The 23,399-nt window shown below is 38.9% G+C and overlaps 2 protein-coding genes across 2 annotated transcripts in view; one reads left to right on the forward strand and one right to left on the reverse strand.

Moving 5' to 3' along the window:
- Positions 1-23,399, forward strand: part of si:dkey-238o13.4 (uncharacterized protein LOC560780 homolog) — a 171,544-nt gene that overhangs the window by 15,062 nt on the left and 133,083 nt on the right. The gene's annotated exons all lie outside the window — the stretch shown is intronic.
- The window catches only part of vps9d1 (VPS9 domain containing 1), a 29,329-nt gene continuing 8,334 nt past the window's right edge, over positions 2,405-23,399 (reverse strand). The window contains exons 7-17 of the mRNA XM_061036425.1: positions 22,395-22,447; positions 21,393-21,480; positions 21,230-21,315; positions 19,852-20,000; positions 18,781-19,131; positions 18,508-18,637; positions 14,883-15,088; positions 12,161-12,245; positions 7,979-8,083; positions 5,859-5,975; positions 2,405-4,387 (exon numbers count right to left, since the gene is read on the reverse strand). Of these exons, the coding sequence (XP_060892408.1) occupies positions 5,864-5,975; positions 7,979-8,083; positions 12,161-12,245; positions 14,883-15,088; positions 18,508-18,637; positions 18,781-19,131; positions 19,852-20,000; positions 21,230-21,315; positions 21,393-21,480; positions 22,395-22,447 (1,365 nt within the window). The 3' untranslated portion in view covers positions 2,405-4,387; positions 5,859-5,863. The remainder of the gene's footprint in view (positions 4,388-5,858; positions 5,976-7,978; positions 8,084-12,160; positions 12,246-14,882; positions 15,089-18,507; positions 18,638-18,780; positions 19,132-19,851; positions 20,001-21,229; positions 21,316-21,392; positions 21,481-22,394; positions 22,448-23,399) is intronic.

Here is a 23,399-nt window from a genome sequence, read left to right on the forward strand (position 1 = left end):
CAGTGGAAATCCTTTACGGCCCTGTTGCTAATTTGCAATCTGTAAGTGACTAAATACACATTTAACTAACGGGTGCAAAAATAAAAAAATAAAAAAAGCAAAAGTGCTCCAAACGTAAAGTCAAAAACAGACAAACACAGAAAACAAATGCATATTAAGTCATTGGGACTGAAACTCCACAAGCCTGCAGTGGGTGCAAAGTGGAAAACCTTTAATTTTCTACAAGAAAAAGAGAGAGAGACAGAGGCACTAAAGTAAGGGCCTGTCTCCACTAACTGAGTTTTTTTTGCGCAAGCAATGCCTACAACCTCCGTTTCATAGAGCTCCTCATCAGCACTTACTGTTGCTAGGTTTCAGATGTCTTTCTGCACTTCCGCTGCCCTTGGTACTTAAGTCAGTTTTGAATTAGTCTCAATACTTAATATTTGCTTCTATTCAAATAAAAAAATAAAATAAATAAAACATAATGAAAAGACATCATGTCCTGGCACTCGCTGAAGCTCTAGACCTTTATATTGTTCCCTTGACAATAAACTCTCTCTCCTCTAATGTTGTTGACAAAGTTGATATCAGAAGTCTAAGTCCCCATATCTTAGTGATTGATTGGTCGGTGAGGGAGATGTAAAATTGACAAGCGCAGAAATGTTCAAAGTGAATGTATTTTCAACTTAGAGCATTGTGATCACAGCAACAACAACAAAAACAAAATCAGACGATGCTGAAGACATATGTTGATAAGTGCTGAAGACCCTCACTGTATTGGTTTTCGTGTATAAATAGACACTGCCAGTGCTAAAAAAAAAAAAGTAGTTCATGGACAAAGGCCCTCATGGCTTATTAGACCAGTTAACACTAGAACCCCACCCTGGCAGAGTGGTCGTGTTTTAGCTGTGCCCAATACATCTAAGGTGGTTTAAACTACAGTGTCTGCTGTTAGTTTAAACCACTGGGAAGAGGAAATAATCCTGCTGAACTGCAATGGACCCATGAAACTCTGAAGCTGAGGCAACAAAGTACCGGTAAGTGAACTGGAAAGGCAAAATAAAAAAGAGGAACAATGGGACAGGAAAAGGACATTCATGAAGAGAAGGAGCAAGAGAACAAGAGTTAGAGGAGGTTGACATGAAGGGTGGTGTTGTGGCTTTTGGTGCTGTTCTGACTGATTCATAGTGGCATGTTGTTTTTTCCTCTGCTGCTATTTATCCATGTGCCCCTCACTGCCTCTTGAGTCACCCAGGCATCAACCCCAAACAGACATCCTAACAACTGACAGCCAAATAAAAAACATGTCACATCAGTGGCTGTTAGTGTTGGGATATAGGAGGCGGGGATGGTTGTTTGAAGTGCTGCTGTAAAAGCCCTATCTCTTGTAAGTAAGGATCAGTGAGACCGAAAGATGACTCTAATTAATGATAACTTTTGTTCTGCCTACAGTACTCCCAACCAATCGAAGTCCATCAACATCTTGGGCAGAATTGGGCACACTATAAAAAAAAAAAAGGGTCAGCCTTCAGCTCAACCTCTAAACTATGTTTCTGAGTCGCCTACTAGTCTGGGAGGCAGTCATGCTCATTCACACATTCATATTCAAACAGCATGGTTGATGGGCATGGTATCAGCAGAAGAACTGATTTTCAAAGACTAGAAGACACAAACTCCACCATTCTTCAGAAACTGGTTGTATAGACTAGTCTCTGTTGTCGACTTGGAATAAATGCGAACTAACAATCTGCAATGTCTATAAATGGTAAGAAACTCCAAAATGCAACAACAGGACTGTTTATGTCTGTTTGTTTGTCTTCACATTTTGACTGTTAACATTTTTTTCACACTCATTATTATGGATGAATTGCTTGTAACAACTGCAACACCTGTCCTAACAGACAGTGAACTCACTGAGACACCAGTGAGTGTAATTGTTTTTGCTTCAAATTCTTAATACTTACTGTATATATCAATCCCAGGGGGGAAATTCATTTTTACACTCTGCTAGCAATTCCCCAATATGTCAATGAAAGTAATAATACAAGAAGTGTGAGTGCTTCTTTACACCTCTACTTTTACCACATAAAGTCCCCGGCTCTTCACCTACATGCAGAGTATACTATGAGCTTGTACCACCTGTCCACTTATTAGTGAAGTTTAAATGTTTTTAAATACTGCTAGCAACATGAAACTAATAGCAAGTGCTAGCCTTAACAGAAGCCCACACCCGACAACTACAAAAACGTAGCATATTAGCACTGTATGGTTGCAACAGCGGAAGAGGTCATGTTTCTTTTTGGAGAATTTTTGATAACTTGTGTTAACACCATGTACTGCAGCATGAATTACTTTATAACTCTTATCAGTGAAGGAGAAGCAAAACTTTGAACCACAAAAAAAACTGATTGAACGATTGAAATATTTCTCTGTTCTCTTTATTGACCAGTTTCTTAAATACATTCATCCTTACCATTTCAACATGTCCCACCTTTCACTTCAAAACAGTTTAATAATGAAACAACATTTACATTCTGTTTTATAAAAGAAATGAACAATGGATAATTCACATAATGAAGAAGCTTTTTCCACTTTGCAAAATATAGCATCCTGCTCTTTAAAGTAGAATCACATTGTCAGTTATAACACACAGTTTTCTGTTTTTGGTATTCAGGTCACAAAATAAAGATAACAGTTACAAATTCAAAGCAGTTCTTATGACATCTTTTCACATCTTTTGGACAATTACATAGCATCAAGCAAGAAAACAAATCAAACTAAATAAAATGAACATATAACATAAAAAAAACAGTTGTTTCAGTCTGTAATTGACAGTGGAGTCAAGTCTACTGAAACCAGAGTATAAATTGCATATTTCATCCCCATCCATCAATAATAAATCATATTTGTATTTACTGATGATCATCAAGTTTCAAATTTAAAGAATCCAGATTTCCTAAATATCCAGCAAAAAATGCACCAAAGTAACACGAAGTATTGTTTTGGACTATTCAGATCCATCACTGTTAACACACACACACACACACACACACACGCACACACGCACGCACACGCACACGCACACACACACACACGACACTAATGGCGGCTAAAAAAAAAAAAAAAAAAAAGTCTTCTGAAATTTGTGAGTTCATTCGTACACAGGTACACTAAGATGCCTGGATAAGATAAACACACACTTACAGTAAGACTAAAAAGAAAAGATAAATCAGCATGCTTTAAAAAACAGTCACTCAAGTCAACATGATTTAGAACATGAACACAGACTGAGGTCTGCACTTACCTGTATTTAAAACAAAACTCTTTGAATGGCTTCATAGAAAAGTATTTTTTGTAGCTTAAAATATCAGTCAAGAATTCTGTCCAGTCATCAAGTGAAACATGAAAAGTTGTAGACATCAAGAGAAGCATCGGGAAGTGGATAAAAAAAACTATAAAAGTTGGCTGTGAAAAAAAAAAGAGTCTGTCTACGTTTTTAGCTCTCTTTGAAATGGTACGATGATTTTTGAGATTGTTAAAAAAAAAAAAAAAAAGTCAGAAAATACTTAAGTGGACGCACAGATACAAGGCAACTATAACAATTACCTTTGGATCAGGAAACAAAACTGAATAAATCTAAATTGCCAAAATGCGTTCACTTTTACTTGCAGTCCCTGTGGCTTGTCTAGCAAATAGTAACACACGCTTCAAAAGTGGACAAAGTGCGACAGTGGTACTACACACAGTTAGTACTAGCATACAGTCATCTAGCATAATTATGTTTGCCTAACTGAAGAGTTATCCAACATGCTGTTACATGCAAACACATCCACTGACAAGCGACACTGCAAGCTGAACCTTAAAACCCACAGCAGTCATTCCTTCTGTATGACATCTCTGCCTGTTCGACAAGTCTGCAAATAGATCTACTGTCTGAACTAAAAACAATCAACCAGTGTTGCATGAACCCTGAACTCTACATCGCCCAAAGTGTACACATTAATATCATTCATTCAGTCTTTCCAACATACAAACAGACAAACCCATGCATTAACAGTGTCTAGTTATAAAAGTGCCTGTTTTAGTAGGTTAATAAAAAAGCAACAATATACAATTTACATGTTCAAATCAACAGAAAAAAATATTCAGGTTTATATCTCCAAGCAGTCATAATCAATGTCATCCCTTCAAATAGTTCCCTCGAACATCAACCACACACAGTAATCCCTATAACAATCCAGTGCAAGTCAATTCAACATTGCTTTGCTGTTCCAAAACCGATCTTTAGGAAGCCCCAGTAAAGTCTAGTCTGGCCTTATGCAGGGTTCAATTTGGTTAGAAACCACTCATAGGCTGGTTGAGTCCTCTGGTGAAGAAACAGGTTTAGACAAGCTGGTTTAGTTCTCTGTTGGAAGAAGAGTAAAAAGACATTCAATGTGTCTGTAGGTTAACGTGTCTGCACAACTAGCAAGGAGCTGCAGGTTAAGCTGTTTTTCTGGAGCACAGTGGCTAATGCAGATTGAACTGTCAGGAGGGTCCAGTGACCGCAGGGCCTTTTAAAGATAATATCAAATGTTATTCTCTGCACTGTTACAAGTGCTGTATTCTTGGTTTTGTTTTGACTGGGCTGATGAAGTCCTTTTGGTGACAACAACTGTGGATAAACTGTGTATATATATATAGTAATTTCTAACTCAATCTCCAGTGAGAAATACTGAAAATGCTTCCTGTTTTCAGTAACCCAGCAGATATGTAGCTGCTAGGCTTCAAAATGAAATATTCATCAAATATTACAAAACTAGCTTGTAGAGGAACCATTCCGTCACTGAGAGCTTTGGAGGATGCCAGCTGAGGTTGTCACATTTTATAAAATGAAGTGTCATTAGGCCCGTCACTCTGAGTAGCAGTGTGGAAACATCACCTTGGGCGCCAGACAAGCCATTCAGGGACACGCTCGTCCCCGAGTAAAGCATCAGTCTCAGTCTACTTCACTCCATGCATCCCTCTTTCTCTCATCACATCTCTCCTCACAACTGCTCAGAGGGACTGGTGCATCACAGCTCAGTCAGGTCTCACATACAGTTAACTCACTGAGACACCAGTGAGTGCTTCAAATTCTATATACTTTATCAATCCCGGGGGGGGGGGGGGGGGGGGGGGGGGGGATTCATTTTTACACTCTGCTATTGAGACAAAAGCTACTCACACACATAGGCCTGAAATACACGTATGAACATACAGGCAGAGACTTCAGAGTGAGGGGGCTGCACACAGAGGACAAGCAGTCGAGGGTTTGGTGCCTTGCTCCAGGGAACATCTGCAGTACTTTATATGTAAATTGGCATCTCTCCAATACAACAATTTTCCATACTTTGGTCCGTACCAGAACTTGAACCTGTGACCTTCCGGTTCCCAACCCAAGTCGCTTCAGGCTGAACTAAAATTCCATTTCTAAAGTTACTCTCCCCACTTTTGGTCTTGCGTGTTTTGCAATGAGCTACGTTTTGTCTATAATGCAACAGTATTGAAAGAAAAATAATCTGACGCTAGGTCAACTTTCTATTCGACCATTTCCAAAATGTAAAGGGTCATATTTCTCAATGAATCTATTTCACACTAGCTTTGGTTTTATCTGCAGAGCCTTTGAACAGGGCTGGAATCACATACATTTTATTCAATTTTAAATTACCGGTATTTAAAGTTTTCATCACCACATGGAAATAAAACACTCATCATAATTTATCTGTTTATTCGGTAAGCCCATTAATTAGTGGATGGATGGATGGTTGTTTGTTCATTACTTTACCCCCCATAACTTAATTCACCTAAAAATCAAAACATTTCTATCAGAGCATCACGTATGGACCTTCTTTTACCTTTTTCATATGAGCTTGTTGGGCGAAAGGTGAGCTCCTCCTGTGTGCAAAGACTCAACATAGGCCAAGGCACTCTGCATGGAGGTCAGACAGTAACCTTCCTCTCCTATCAAGTAGCTGAAAAATAAGCAAGTGGACAAGACATCAGTTAGAAATAGCAACATCAAGAAAAGTGTAAGAGGTCAAATAGGAACACAGCAGAACATTTTTCTCTACAGAGTAGAAATTGCCACACCAACATTTTCCAATGGTGACTAAAAGAGAAATAATTTCTGCTCTACATGGTAAGGTTTGTAATACAAGTATCAAAAGGTAGGAAATATTGGGTAACAGTGAAGTGATGGATGGGGGATTGATATGTCGGAGGGAAAGTGAAGAAGGTTTGCTCAGAGACAAGAGACAGAGGTCGGCTGGAGAGTTAGTCAACTCTGGCTGACCTTTAACTAACGAGAGCAAGACACGAGAGCGACTGGAGCAAGGACGCAGCACTGCACGGATAGACACAAAGACTTGAGTGGTTGGGAAAGGAGATAAGATGCTTATCCTTTGACTGTGGTCTGCAAACTTGTGAAGTTACCGTGGCGTTAGCTTTGCAGATTACCCAAATGTTCATGCTGAACTGTGGAATACAAAAATCTAACTGTAAACATTATGAACTATTTCATGAAGAAATCTACTAGAAATTTGGAGACTATATTATAAAATACACAAAACAATCCGACAATCCTTTTTAATTTTACATAACTGTAATATTATTATTTTAATTATAAATGTAGGCTTAGCAACAACATAACCCTATTTTGTCCTTTCACTGAAGGAGGTTGAACATTGTGTGAAACTACTCTCTATTTAGGTAACAAACCAAAAACATCCACAAAGACTGCTCATTTTTGTGTGTTTATATTTGTTTGTACATCGTGAAACAGTCCAAGGTATTTTGTTCATGATTTACCTTCCCTGTACAACCTCCATGATGTCTACATTTACAGATGGTCAACCTCTGTTGACTTTATATGAAATGGTAAGAAAACCTCTAAATATAAGAATGAAAGAAAAAATAACAATTTTTTTATTCTTCCATTTTTCCTACGTTACCTTTTTTAGGCTTTTAACCTTGACCAAAATCCCAAATCCACTGACCAATAGCTGCCCTAACGAATCAGTTTAAAGCGTCTTGGCTTTCTTAGTCACAGCCTTTTGGTCACACCCCTCCTTTTACTTGAACCCAACCCACTGAACTACATAAACATCCAGCGGGATTTTTTTAGAGAAGAAAAACCAAATCCCAAATATCCTGACATTCCTTAGCCACTGCCAATCTAACCAGACGACTTTCACAACCCACCGTTTTTTATTGCCACAAGTAGACCTCTTGGGTGTGGTCTGAACTCGCACGCAATGACACCGAGTATATCAACCCGAAACAACCAGCCCTCCAGACCTGTCTAACTGGTCTGCTTCTCTTGGTATATGCTTGGTGATAAAGTACTGCATATGGTATTGTTCTAACGTTAGTATTTTAAGTTGAAAACAACATTATAACTAATGAAACTAGTGAAATGTTCTTGATGAGCAAATTGTGAGCAGAAAGGTTTGGGGATGGTCTGGCAAATGGGAAAGCGTGACAATAGATCGTCTTCTGCTCTGGTGATGACTAGCTATTAAATCAGTGAAGCTCCATTTGACCCTCTGGTGTGCTGTTGCAATATGAGCAAGATGCACACTTTTACTTTCTCTGACTTTGTTGAAATCTGATATTTTCACATCACATATGAAGAGGAATGGGAATGAATAAAGGCATTGTATAAATATCTTTTATGTCAGGTAAAGCCTTATTGAGATTAAAATGTATTTTTTATTGAAAGCCCTGAAACTCGGTAACCCCTCAATGTATTTGCAGTGATGACTTGTGTGCAAGCTGGCTGGGATTTCTATCAAGTTAACTGAAGGCACGCTAGTTCTGAGTAAAAGATCATTTGCCAACTTCTTCAGATTTGGGAAACTGGTCGTGCCTAAAGACGTTCCTTCAAAACAGTGACTAAACTCAGACATGTTTTTGTATGTTTGGTGCAAACAAAGGAGATGGTTATGAAGCATCTTTTTCCATCCTGGTGACTCACGCTTCATGAATGAACTCCTCCAAAGCAGCACATTCAGCCACCAGCTGAGGACACTGGCACCGTAGAGCCACGAAAGATAGGATTGGCAGCAGGTCATCTGCTCCGCTGTCAGAAGAAAGAGAGAGGGGGAGGAGGGGGCAGGTTCAGTAAAAGAGGAAAACAGAAGTAAATAAAAAGAGAATAAGGGGGGAAAAGAGTGACAGTGTGGTGGCACGAGCTCCCAGAGGAACTGAATGGAAACTAAATCAAATGTAGCTCTTAATGGGATAAGTGTTCAGGGAGGGAAATGATACAGCTTTTTTTCCTCTCCCCGAGATCTTTTGGGAGGACAGATTGCAGCCTGGGAGATGATGACAGCCTGATAGCATTCTCCCTGTGTGCAGACAGTGACCATTTGTTTATCAGGACTCACACGCAGGGCTAACTGCTGGCTTGCTACTTTGCGTGAGAAGGTGGGTTGCTGGCCCTCGACTGACCCAGCTTCATGCAACTGGATATCCTGCTCTTGCAGGTTCTGGAAGGTTTGGTCAGGCTCATGTAACCACAGAGAGCTGGACCTCACATGCACAATCACAAGCCTGAATTATAATCTCCTGTTTTCACTACTGCCAAACACACACGTGGATCATCTCGCACGAAAAAACTGGTGTCTCTGCATTCCAACAACACAAAGCAGTCTTCACGCATGAATAAATGCTGATTTCAGAAAGGAAAGTATGCTCCATTATTGGTTATGCGGTGATTAAATTTTAGTGGAGAGTACAACAAGTCAAGAAAAACTACAGAAATGGACAGGGGGGGAACAATTCTCAATAACAGGATACAGGGGAAGAGAGGTGACCAATTTTTCAATACAATAGAGGAGAGAAAAGAAAGGGATGTGGACAAAAGCGCACAAGAGAACAAATGAGCACCCAGTTGGTCAAGGACAAAGAACGATGAAAATGGAAATTCTGGTGAGAGATTAAAGGAGGGCAGGGAGTACAATACAATCTCACACAATCAAACACAGATTGTGTGAGATTGTAATTTAGTAACTCAGTGGGGGACAGAGTAAGTAGGCAGAAAGAAAATAGGAGACAATGAGGACAGCTTCATCTGCAGCTAAAACATAACATGAATTAATTAATTCTGAGTCTGTCTGTCTGTCTGTCTGTCAGGAGAGCATTCAAATCATTATTATGTCAGAGACTTACTGATAAAGAAGGGGAATAAACTCCCGGATTACTGATGTGTTGGTTTCATTTTTAGTTGGAATCAAAACGTATCACTTCTATTTGTATTTCACTCAACTTTGACTACAGTCAACGTTGAGTGAAATAGTTAAACAGTTATTCGAGGGCTGATTTCCTAAATGAAAAAAATCAGTAAAGATAATATAACATTATTATACACTGTCAACCAATTCTAGTTCTGACTGGAGTGTGTTCACTGCAATGATCTGCTACATGTGTTGTAGACAGTTTAGCAAACTATTAAGTCAGAGCCCACTCTAAAGCCTGGCTCAGACTGCAGGATAATCGGGCTGATTTCAGGTCCGATTCCTCCTTCACGACAATCGTGGGATCGATCCCGACTCAAGGCTACTCGGAACCCATTACCTACCAGATTATCTTGTAGTATGTGTCGTATAAAAATCCAATCATAATGTGTTTTTATCAGGCCAATCAGAAAACATATATGCTGATAGCGAGATACCGGTGATAAGGCTATACAGGTTGAAGATATAGTTACTGTGGATTTTACAATAATCCCCTTTCAAAATGTATTTGAGTCCAAAACGTCCAATGACGATTAAGACTCTAGGAGCAACAAGACATTCTGGGGGGCTTCAGGTGTAGCCAGCGGTTGCTCAGGAATAGAGCAATTTCATGCACTATTTACTGTTTACAGTCTTTCAACTTGAAACACTTAAGATATTTTCCTTTTGCCGATATATTATGTGATCATTTGCAGACTTTATTAATAGAGATTAATCTGAGTCAGGTCTTGATGGAAAACACTTCGTGTGAGTCAGACACGCAAGAAAAGCAACCTGTAAGAGATGGATTAGAAAGGCAGTCACACATGGAACTGTGCAGAGCCCGATCAGGACGGAAAAAATGACAATTCTGGCAGATGGCATGCAGAGAAACAGACAGTTCACATAAACACTCTTCAAAGAGCTATTAATCAAATCCAAAATCAAAAGTTCAGTTCACTTCTCAACGCTTCTGGCTATTGTGACACTGTTAGAAAAAAGATTTATTATGAGCTCGGAGTGCCAGGGTTTTTCTTTGGAAAATATTTGTTCCTCTGAAATTCTGGTTTTGATTCACACAATTTATATCCGAGCCAAACTGCAAACACGATTACAGATTATATCCTGACATGTCAGATATGATCGTATTCTTGGTTTCTAAAAAATAAGTACAAAAAATCATCTTCTTCTCTGGTTCCGTCATGTTTGACTCAAACAGGTAACAAAACAAATTCCATGTGATGTGATTCAGGTTTCATTTCTTGGAACTACATTTAGTCAGCATGTTGTTTATTTTAACTGATGAAAAGTACACAAAGTATTCCTCATCATTGCCACTTTTTGTTTTGGTTGTTAGCTTTGACATGCACTGTGCATGGTCAAGTCTTTTACCCTGCCATGTCTGTTCACTTGACACACACAACGACACAAAGAGACATATATGGAGCAGGAGACAATCTCTCAATCTCGCTCTATAAAGAAGAAAACACTCGTGCATTTGATTAAAAGAACTCAAATAACTCTGAGGAGAGAGATATTATGTGTGTTGTTTTCAGTCTCCCCCTTCTCATACTGGATGTTTGAGGGTCCCACTACATGCCCAACAGAGGATATTTTTAACAGCATTGATTATGTGGACATGCACACAAAAAAAAGTCTGAAATTTAGAGAGGTATCCACATGATCTTAATGTCAACTGTTTTAAGCCCTATTAAAAAGTCCTAACCCAGGACCGGTTCTCCAAACAACCCAGTAAATGCTTCTATTCCAGGTCTGAGATCCCCACCCACCGTATAAAAAATATTGGCTCTAAGTTTGTTTACTGTTGTGTTCCAAGTCTCAGTCTCTGCTTGTACAATATTGATGCAAAATATTTTCAGTCCATTAACTTACACATGAGAGTTGAACTAGGGGGTGACAAGTGTAGTTAGAAGCGCATCACTGCGCTTTCTCTCGGATGTGGTTCAGAGGATAATGTGGAGCCACAGCGAGAAGATAAACAGCTTCCTCAGCTTCCATCTATTTGTCGAGGCTTCAGTCAAACTTTGTCAACACGGAACAATTTAAATTGGGTGCACAGTGCACTTTATGTTCTCAATTATGGGTGCTACAACATCCCACTGAGCCTTTGTCTGGCTCTCTGTGCATCATCACGGACTCCACAAACCTCAGCCTTTTTTCTACCCGAAGCCCCTTGTAGGACCCTGGGTCTGTTCCAAATCCAGACACAACGACCCACTTTTAGGCCTGGCCAGGAAGAGGCACTCAACAGGGGGCAATAGACCTAGGAGAGCCCCTGCTGAGCAAGCCATATCTGAGCACTGATGAGAACTGACAGGGTAGCTACCACAACACAGAGTCCTTAAATGATGTTTGGGCATTTCAACTGGACGTTAGGACAGTCTTTCACTTTCCATCAAAAAGGATGAAATCAATGAAGAGAGGTCTCTGATTTTGAAGCGTAATTAGGGCTAGAGGAAAAAATGATCTCAATAGAGGGGTTACCGTTACATTTACATCAACAACAAAAATAAACTTTAGATGCTCTTACTAAATATGGATGGGTCAAACTGACTCTAACACACGTCGAAAAAGTCTGCACGTCTGCTAAAGAGCATTGGAGGAAGACTTATTAGTAACTTGAAACTGCTTTGTTCAGAGTTTTTACTAGTTTCCTTTAACTTAGAAAAATGAAAAAGAATACAGTTCTCTTTCTCTTAAGTGCATGTTGAGTTTTTGAAGTTGCACTGTACAGTAGTCTTTCTCTTGAATCTGTAAACTGTTCAGTGTGTTCTATCAGGTTTAAAGTGAAGATGGTTCTTACTTTCACCTCTTGAGATTTCTAGTAAAAAAACTCTGTATTTCTGCAGACTAACATTCAAACCCCACTTCAACAAACATCACTGAAGGAGTTTGCTAGTTGAAGGTGATGATTTACTCACATGGCAGCAGTTTTGGGTGTAGAGTCAACTTCATGAAGACACCTGTAATCCTCAGCGCAGGCACAGATCAGACGTAACGTCCTTACTGTAAAAGAGAGAATTAACATAAACCCTGTGTACAATGTCTTGTCTAAAATCGATACCAATCAGACACAGCATTAAAACTAGGGCCTGACCGATATGGAATTTTTGGGGCTGATACCGATATCGATATTTGGGATTTAAAAAATCTGATACTTATATATTAGCCGATATCTTCCTTAGAGATAGATTCTCAAAGCCGTTTGCTGAGGTCCAACACCCTACACCTTCCGTCTGTCCCAGACACATTTTAAGACTCGTCATGATTAGTGGTGTGCAAACCTTTGTAAATGAAGTAAGTATTGAATGTAAGAATGTTAAACAATAGGCTATTCTGATTTTTTAGACTTTGATCATTTAAAACATTATGGTACGTTACATTAAAAACGATCTGGACTGCGAGTTCACTGCAGCGCTCTACACTTCTTCAGAAGGAACAGCTGTGAGAAGGAGGAGTGGATGGAGGGAGGGAGAAGACAGTCACAACCTGCGCACTGTGCAGCTAGTGACGGATGCTTCGCTGACATTCGCTGAACGCTAAACGTTTAGTGTTTTTTCTAAACGTTTAGTGTTTTTTCTAAACGTTTAGTGTTTTTTCTAAATGTTTAGCGTATAAACGTTTAGATGTCACACCACTGTGTTTGAGGCCATAGCATCAATCCTTTGGAAGTCCCTGAATATCTTGTTCTTCTGACTCTGTTGAGTCTGAGAAAATGTTTATATATAAACAGGCCAATGGGTCAACATGTCCAACCAGTCTAACTATTGATATATGTTTAATGTGCTAATTATTAATCCTGGCCATAGCAGGATTTTATAATGTCGGTCCACAAGCTACTCTTTCGTTCCTGTTTTTATAATATGCATGTTGTTTTTTGTTGATGTGAAGCACTTTGTGACCTTTGTCTGGGAAAAGTGCTATATAAATCAACTTTGCTAACTTATTCTGTGATGTCAGTAGCCACTTTCAACCAAATCATTTGCCCTGCCATGCAACAAACAATAGTTCAGGGAAAGTTTGAGATGAATGATAAAGAGTTCAAGGGGTTTCTGTAATCTTAATCTGAACCAGCATCGGTGGGAAGATCTGGAACAACAAGTCAGACCCCTGGAGGCCCATCTGCACAATTTACAGAGCTTAAATGGATCTGATGCTAATTTCTTGGTGCCAGATAAAACAGGATATTCATTGTAAGTGGATTCAATGGAGTCAATGCCTTAAAAAGGGTCAGAGCTGTTAGGACAGCACAAGAGGAACCTACCCAATATTATATAGGTGGGCTTTTAAGTTGTAGCTGATTGGTGTATACAAGCAAAGAAAAGACACACTACCAGAATAAAATAAAACAAGAAATAAAACAACAGTTAATTATCACATACATGTTTTTTTTACTGAACTCGGTAAATCAGCATATTCTTTTGATGCCCAAAACTCATGGAACGCCCTCCAGCAAACTCTAGGGATCGGCGTTCTCCCCTCTCTTCCAGAGTTTAGGAATTTGATTTCTAGCCCCTTTGAAGTTGTTTTTAATGGTTAATGGCACGCATTGATCAATCTCACATAGATGCATGTTCCGAATTCTCTTTAAATAAAAATCCAAAATAAGTGATTTTGTCTAGTTTGAAACAGATGCTTTGCATAATTAGTCTCCGAACATTAAAAAGATAGCTGACAGGCATCTGAAATGTTGTATCATGACTCATGACATTTTTGCATTATCAAGTGATTTGGCAGACCGTGCACTCGACAGAGAGCGCGTTTCAACAGAGTGCACTGATCTGTTGGTCCAGCTTGTTCTGTTAGGAGAGCTGCTTGATTATTTTCCCAGAGAGCTAAGCTACCAATGACACTGAAAATGCACTGTCCAAGGGCGAAAATTGTGGTGTATTCTGTTACTCCATTATTTGTTTGTTGCACTGAGCTTAATATCAAACCTCTTCTTCTTGATTTCTTTAAGTGTTTTCTCCTCTGACCCAACAGAATTTACAGAAAGTCTCACCTTCTCAAGCATGTGTGTTCTTCTGTTAGTAGCTTCCCCACTAAGTGAACAAACAACTAAATTATTTGGTTCACTAGGTGCAAGAGATACAAATCTTAATCTTGATGAATATATTCATCTGGTTTTTAAAGGCGTGTGTTGGTACCACATATGGTTTATTGGAGGCGTGTCCTAATGCAAATGTCCCCGAATGTGGGATTTGTCAACACAGATTACCTACCAATGGAAAGTACCAAACGTACAACCTCTGTCTGCATGTTTTATAAATACAGATTTTTTTTTTTTGTATTTATGCACAAAAATACTACGTTAGATTTTGTTGCAGTTGACCCATTCTTAGACTTTGGGTTTCAACAATTGTAGCTAGCATTGTTTGCTAAAGGTCTGGTGGTGCTGACATAAATGAATCAAAAGAGATTGAAGAGCCTCCCAGATGAACAATCATCAGTTGAAATTATACTACTTTGAGTTTTAAGAAGTGTACGTTTCTGATGGCCTGTGATTGGATGCAAAAACATTTTATAATGCACTTGCATATATCCAATTTTGAAGTCCTTGTTTCAAAGCATAGCTTCTGAAACATTTCAAGTCAAGTACATACTGTACCATGAAGAGAGAATGAAATGCATAGTTTGACTCACCAATACATTCTAGCTTTCTTTGAGGACAGCCGTCTGTAATGAGAAGCCTGAGTTCCTGAACAGCTGACTCGTAGGGGTAGGAACCTTGCAGTGTGCCAGGGTCTTTGGGGAATAGCTTTGAGGGAACACCAACATCTCCAGGTGATGCATCCCTAAACAGCTTCATACTCATCTCATAGGCCTGCTCCCTTTCCCTGTAGACTTTCCTGGGAGAGAAACACAAAGGTTACCAAACTGAAAACCCAGGCAGAGAATACAATCCAACTACAGCGGTTTATAAATGAGACACATGAAGAGGAGTGTTTGTGACGAAGCTGCAGTTTGACTACTACTGACTGTAGTATCTATTGAATTTTGGTTTTCGGGAAATAAAAAATGTCCGTGGCAGAGGATTTTAATTTTGAATGGCTTGTTTCGAACAACGTAGCAACCTCCTCGGCTGAACAATAAGGTCAATGCAGAGATGCTAAAAACTGCAGGTCCTCAATTGGCCACTTGAAGCTGGCTCCATTTGAGCTGGGCTTAATTCAACTCCCAATTTTCCCAATTGATCTAACTTGTTGAAAGTCTTTTTTGTAAAAGGTGAGATTATAAATGACACAAGACAGCAGCACCCAAAGAAACGTCCTCCAGCAGCTTACATCAGCCCCATCATTTTCTCATAGTAGGCTGAGTGAGGTAAAAGGGACCAAGCTTTGAACACCTCTCCAAACTGGTTGCCTTACTTATAGATAGATATGTTTCCAGTGGACGTAAGGATCATACTTCATAAGAGTATTTAAACATCCACCTTCCTGTGTGCCGATGTGCAGTCTGCTCAGCAAGTAAGAGAAAGAGGTTCTTTGTTTTTTTGATCTAACTGTTCTGAATTAAACACCATTAGAAACTGATAGAACTAACAATTGTTTAAATGACCGGCACAATCCATTAAAAAAAATCTGTTTGCGGGGACTTTATCTTTAAGCCATTACCCTCAGCCGTTTCATGAGTCTCAAGCCGAGCTGGGTCATGGTGATAGCAAAACAAATTCCGAACCACTATGTTAGCTTGTCCCAGAGGTAGGTGAACAAAGCCAAATACTGTCACCCGCCTTCCCACACCCAAACTATAGACATGGACCAAAAGGGATGACCACATTTCCAATATGAATGAATGTCTTCGGGGCAGATAAACTATGTAAATGTCAAATGTTAGGACTGTCAGCTGAAAAGATCCACACTCTTAAAACAAGGCTACTCTGCCTTTCTACATTTCTTCAAAAATATATGTATATATAAAAAAAAATAAACTCTGGCCTGGTGAACCAAAGAAAAAAAATGAATCTCTCATCAAACACAATATTCAACATTTATAAAAAATTCCTGTTTGATGGTGCTCGAGTTTTTCATTTATATCTGATGTAACTTCACTATCACTTCATTTCAGAAAGGCAACTAAAAAACAATATAACTACTGCTACTATAAGTCACATTGTGGTTTATATGTTTAAACACTCTGATAGCAAACAGTTGTCCTAAATAAATTCATAACAATTATAGCATATTTGCCAATGGCATTGACAGATCAGCCCAGTAATATGAAAATAGGTTTATGTGTATTCAGGTATTTGTACCAGTAATGATCATTGTATTACATTTTTCATCATAACTGATCAAACTGAATAATCTTTGAGGGTCATTTGAATCACAGCAGCAACACAATCTGGGGAGCGGGAGACATAGTTAGACTAGTACTGCCACATGCTGGTCACAGACAGACGTTGAGCCACACTGCGTGTTAAGCTTACCTGTCAGGCTGAACCTTAGAATACATTTAAAAGGGTCTTATTAAAAGTTTGAGAATAGTATATGTCCAAACTCCTTCTGACTTCATGTGTACATGTTAGTGCAACAATTTAAAAAAAAGGTTCATAACTTGAACTTGTAAAATTAATAAAATAAACATGTTTTTTCACATACATAAATCAACCAAATTTTTGGTTTCTTTAAAAGGAGGTTTAAAAAGAGCGTTTTCGTCTGATTCATTGCATCACACAGAGATTTGTCTTCCAGATGTTTTGTTCTCTTTGGCTCACACTGGGTCATCTATTCAATTACAGAAATTCTAGCTGAACCTTGAAATAGAAAAATGTTTATCAATCTCATCTTTGCCTTAACCCCAAGATTCAACCTGCAGACCCTTCATGCAGAACTGTAACTTCAGAGAAAGAAGATTATTTATGAGTCTGAAAAACACATGGACCCTACATTCACACTGTTTGCCACTTAGATGAAGCCTCATTTTCACCTCAATCTCACATGTATTTGTGTTATTAGGGTGGTAACTGCTGAGGAGGATGAATGTGAGGAAGACCTTGAGGTGAAAAGGAATCTTACAAACACAATCACTGTGTGAAACATGCTGAACAGCAGAAAGACATTGGAACTGTATTATATAGGGACTATTGTCAATTATGTTATATGACAATATTGAAACATTTCATAACACATCACAGATTTTTGTATCCTGCTAAACGTTTTGAATATATTAGCACAATTTATTTGTACTAATTTTGCAGTATAAGGTTATGATGGTATGGTTTAAGATTTGTTTCACATTCAGGTAAACTTACTTTGAAAATCTGGAAAATTAATGAATAAATATATTTTATTTTAGTGTCTGGGCATTAACATGACCCATCCCCCACGGAACTATTATTAGACACATTAGCTGAAAATCAATCAAATGTTGCGGGATTTCATTTAGCCAACATCACAACAGCACCATTAACATGAACCATCCCCCAAATAATAACACTCCAACATGTAAGATACAAACAATCAAACACAGCAACACAGCCCCCCTAACACAAGGCGCAATAAATAAATAAACAAATACAAACAAAACAAAACAAAATACATTGACCTCATTTTACATCATCACTCCCAAAGAAAGTCTAGTTCCAGTTTCAGCTCTAGCAGGATTGTAAAATTGTTTCAGTGTTGACTTGCAGTTTTCAAAAAGCCAAATGAACCGGAAATGTTGCCACAACTTTTCAGAATTTAAAAGAAAGGCTCGGAGTGTTCTCTTTCTCTCACACTCTACAAGAACAGTCAGATAAAAGAGGCCCAAACCCTCAGTGGTGATTCTAGAGTCTGTTGGGGCCCAAGGCAAAAGATAATTTGGGTGCTGTATGATGGGGCCCCCTTGGGGAGGTTTCCTACTGTCATTGCAAAATTTGGACATTTTGGGTTGCTGCTTTGGTTCAAAGTTTGTCAGCCTCTGGGGCCCCCCACTGGTCTGTGGCCCTAAGCAGTTGCCTGCCTTGCCTGTTGACAAGCAGCACCCCTGCAAACCCTTCACAGCAGACCCCACAACCTGATAGAATGAAGGCAGAGTCTGTGTATAATGCACAAACATAATCCTTTAATCAGAGTAGTCAGCAGCCAAATATTTTTGCTCACAGGAACTAAAGCATACAAAGTCCTCTATACTGAGCTGTGCTTTTGCAGAGTAACATAAGGCCCCGAGCCAACTAAGCTCTTCATCCCACTGCAGCGTTGCATATCTGCTTCTCAAAAGCAGTAGGAAACCTCATCTGTTTATGAAAACAGTTAACAGAGCACAAGTATTAAGGATGTTCTACCTGAAAAGAGCCAACAGGACGTTCCACAGGGGCGTGAAGAAGGCTTCCTCTATGCTGGCGAGACAGAGGTCTTTAGAGGTGGCTGTGTTCAGGCACTCAAAGGACAGCAAACACAGTGACAGGAGCTGATCTGTAATATAAACAAAACACCCCTTACAACCATTATCATGACGTTTAATGTAAAGTTTGTTTACATTTCATTACCAGAAAAACTTTTAAGGCACTTCCCCCGACTGCAAAAACGAACACATCCATGGTTTTTGTCATGCTCACCAATTGCAATGTGAACGTCTTTGACGATGGCCTTCAGGTGTTCTGTCAGAGCTCTCATCTGCAGGTCTTGAAAGCTTCCATCTTCCTGTCCTGACTGCTCACTGGTCTGCTCTAAATCTGAGCCAGTGTCACCTGTGCTGCCATGAGGCTCGGTCCAGTCCAACTGGGTCAGGAACTGTTCGAGATCTTCAAACGAGTTCTCCCGTTCCACTGGTATCTCTGTGCTAGACTCCTCCCCCTCCTCATCGTCATCGTCGTTTGTGTGGAGGTTGTGAGAAAGTGAGGGAGAAGAGCCAGTGCTCTGGCCACCCACACTACTGCCCACAGTCCTGGCTGGCTTCCTTGGGGTCTCTGCAAGGTAAATATAATTTTCACATACACAAATGCGTTAAGGCTAATGTCGCACCTGTTAGTGATTGTAATAAATGGTAACTTTCCCTACACAGTTACTCAGTGCTAATGCATCTTATCATTACAATATTATCAAGGTCATTTTTTTTACTTGAGGCTGCATTGCCCTTGAATGTGAGCCATCTTATCACTCCACTGTTATGGTGCAAAGTGAAATATCTTAACAGCTTTTAGATGGCTTGCCATGTTATTAGCCATAGAAATGAATGGTGCCCTGAATGTATCCAGAATACTCTGGTTTCATCATTCATGGTTCCTGAAAAAGTTCACATGCAACTTTAAATATGTATACAGTATATGGATGTATGTCAGGTGTGAGCTACAAAAATGTTAAGCTTGCTTTGAAGTCTTGGCTGCAAGAACAGCTAAAGCAGAGCTGAATGAATATACGGGTTTAACTTTAAAGTTTGTCATCCTCTTTTAATTATCTTGAACATTTTCAGGGGTTGATTTGTGAAAGAAGACTTAATCGTTTTAGTGTATGTCTGGTATTAATCCTACTTACTGTGATTTCACCATTTTGTATTCTTATATCTCAAAATAATATCTGTAACAGTAGTACTTCAGGTATTCTTCAGATCAGTCTTTGCCTTTGCAAAAAGAACAAGATCCTGAAACTATAATTTAGTGATCCTCACAAACTCCCAACTCTGGCCCAACCTGGATGAAGCAAGTTGTGAGTGCTGCGAGAAGGTCTCAGCTGCAGGTCAGGACTCTGAGGCAGGCCTTTACTGACGATGGGGTAGAGTCTGTTGTAAACCTTGTACTGGTGTTTCCTCAGCAGCTTCACCACGGGGTGGTCAGATCGACTGAGGGCACAGTGTAAGTGAAAGTCAATAAGATAAATGAATGGATGTCTACTCAAATCTGTAGTTTACACATTTAGACTGTTTCTCTAAAAGGAATCCATTTGTGAATGCACACAAACACGTTCTCTCTCTCGCTCTCTGTCTTTGTCAGACAATAATTTGGCATTGTAACAATCCTGAGTAATAGTGTATCTATCTTTCACGAAAACTCATGGGGAAACAAAAACTTCAACCATCATGATTTGACCTTTTGAACACAAAAAATTGGATTAGTGATGGCGTCATGGTAAAAAAAAATAAAAGAAGAAGCTGTGATTCAAGTTCCTTTCCAAATAAAATTACTGCTGAGTGTGTACATTTGGTGAATGTTTAAGTCTAAGAACTCACCAAACAGATTAGATATAATGGCATCTTTATAATGTCTACTGACTCTGTGCTTTTTATAACTGGGGAAGGACATTTCCAGTGGTTAAAAGCAACAAGATCTGCTGGATCTTGGAAAACCTCAGGAGACCATTGCATTCCCCTGTTCTTTTGTTTGGTTTTGTCAGAGAGAAGGCCTGAGGCCTTAGAGATATTTGATTTCTGTCAACTGCACTCACCCATGGCAATAATTCAATTGAGTAACTTCAACCTATTTTTTTTTGTGGTCTCCAGTCTTTGAGGAGGGATACATGACCCCACACTCATTTGTTTTTTCTATGCTTGTCCCTGTGTTTTCTTCAGTATTTGTCCCTTGCAGAGCTTAAAGACGGCCAACATAGTCCTACAGCTAATGCTACCACTACATGTTATAGTCTGCTCTGATTTGGTGCTGCAACTGTGAAACATGCAGTCCCATAACAAAAAGTGACTGTTCACCTAGCAGCTGTGACTAAAGTTGAATATCGTGCTCCAGTTAATATCTGCTTTTTATAATTCTACTACTTCTTACATGTGCAAGGGGGAAACAAGTGTTCAAGCGGTTCCTATTTTTTGCAGCAGTATCAGTCCAGGATTAAGTTGGGTGAGAGAATCAATACTTTTTTTAATTATGTTTTTGTTCATCAGTTTATGCTGAACATGTTTATTAAGGTTAATATAGACAGAGAAAAGTCCTTTACTGCTTGTGTGGGCAGAGATAGTTAACAATATTCTTGAAAAAAGACTGGAGCACAACTACCAACATCACAACAATATATAAATATATGAATATTGACATATATAATGCTTATGTTGCAGTCAGTTACCTGAGAAGGTAGGAGACAAGAGCCGACACTAACGTGATGTCATTTGGATTCTTCCTCATGTTGGCTTTCCACTGTTTGGGCCAGTCCTAAAATAGACAAACATGTTCGTGTGAATAACTTTCTGGCAGCCTTTATCTAATATTTCATATATTCATAAACGTACATGGTCTTGTTCATATTCCAGGACGTTAGTATAGAGAATACGCTGCTCTTGTTCCTCTGTGGTCATTGCTCCAGGAGCTGCAAATCTCCTGTAATGTGAAACATGAATCCTTCATCATTGTATGCACATTTATAAATACAGATCATTTGTTTACAATTTTAAATGAATATGAATATCCTTAACCCTTATCCTTCCAAGATAATCAACACAAAGGCATTACTGGCTTTGTCCCCTGATCTGTAACAATAAACCACTGTCAGAAATAACCATCATTACCAAATGTTAACTTAGTTCTTCTCAAAACATCATCAGTTAAAAAACTAATGGCATCTTAAAAAGGATTATGAAAATTTAAAGATTAAATAAACGTGTTAATTATGGCAACAAAAACGTACCTCAGCGTTCTGTAGATAACCCAACTGGTAGAATTAAGGGCATCACTCTGTGCTTATAGATATATTTGAAGTAAAACAGCCAAAGTGACAGTAAACCTTCATATCTGTGTTGCTCTAAATAATTTCTAAAAGAGACGACAGCCTTTCCAAGAATTTACTCAATGCCTTAGGTTCAGACAACAACACCAATAGATATTTCCAGAGTTTCTTAAAGGAGCCTTACATGTGCACTACTGGGTCACTATGGGGTCGCTTCAACATAATTATCAAGTTTAGAAAACCTAGTACAACATAACTGGCATCAATATTCATGAAACAGCAAATACACTGAATATAGAAGAAAAAACCTGACAATTCTTTAAGATTAATTCTTCAAAAAAGTCAATTACCGTCCATTTTGTATTTATTTATATTATATAGAAATGTCAGCTCAGCACACATTACCCTTGAAGTTATGTTGAAGGAGCAGAGTAAGAGCTAGATTTCTGTTTAAAGGGAGCTTAAGAGCGCTCATCTATTTTTAGGAGCTCAGAGACAGATGGCAGCAGCTAAAAACAGAACAATGTTTGAACCTGTCTGAATGTTTTTGTAGAGAATCGTGGCGTACCTGTTGGCCTCTTCCTGCAATCGAAGTCTCCTCTCCTCCATCTTCCTCTGGAGCTAATGTTTCAATAATCATTAAGGACAAACGTCTTAACTTCATAGTCCTCACATTGATCAGGTGTAGGTTCTTATGTCTTTGTGTTCGAATAAGGAGCTTCTTTAGCATTACAACTTTTGAAGGACGTGAAAAATTGTGTGTGTGGGGAGGGGAGGGGGGGACTCTGTGAAACTGTTATGGGCCAAGAAAATATACAACACTAAAGTGCCTCTATTAGATTCTGTTTGACTGAGAAACCAGTGAGATCAATAAAGCATTCTGAGTTACAAAAGGACTATTTCTAAAATCATTTTCATTATTATTATTATTCTCAAGAAATCACTGAGGGCAAGCCCTCATTTACAATGACGTCGAGAGTACAATTAAAACGAATAAGAGACAAAAAAAAAAGACAAAAAACAACGAAGACAAAATACATAGATAATAAGACCAGAAGAATAAGCAGTAAGCAGGGAACTACAGTTAATAACATTTACACTCATGAGTACAGTGAGCTGTGATCAGGTTTTTAAATTGACCCATGGTAACCATTGTATTGAGTTTGAATGTGTTTTGTATTGTGTTCCAGGTGTGTGCAGCACAAAAGGTGAAGGATGTTTTACCAAAGTTCGTTTTTACATGTGGAACCGTTAACATCAGCCAGTCACTTGATCGAGTCTGATACTGATTATCAGCCAAGATTAATAAAGAAGTGATGTATGCTGGTAGATTACCCACAAGTGATTTATAAATAAATAGCAGCCAATGCCGTTCACGTCTAACTGTTAGTGAAGGCCAACCAACTTTATCATACAGGATTCAATGATGAGTGGAATATTTGTCACCAGTGATAAATCTGAGGGCGGAGTGATAAACTGTGTCTAATGATTTTAGGGTGGAGGCAGAAGCATGTCTATAAATGACATCCCCGTAGTCCAGAACAGATAGGAAGATGGCTTCAATTATTCGCTT

The sequence above is a fragment of the Labrus mixtus genome, chromosome 4 (genome assembly GCF_963584025.1).
Source record: "Labrus mixtus chromosome 4, fLabMix1.1, whole genome shotgun sequence".
NCBI lineage: Eukaryota > Metazoa > Chordata > Actinopteri > Labriformes > Labridae > Labrus > Labrus mixtus.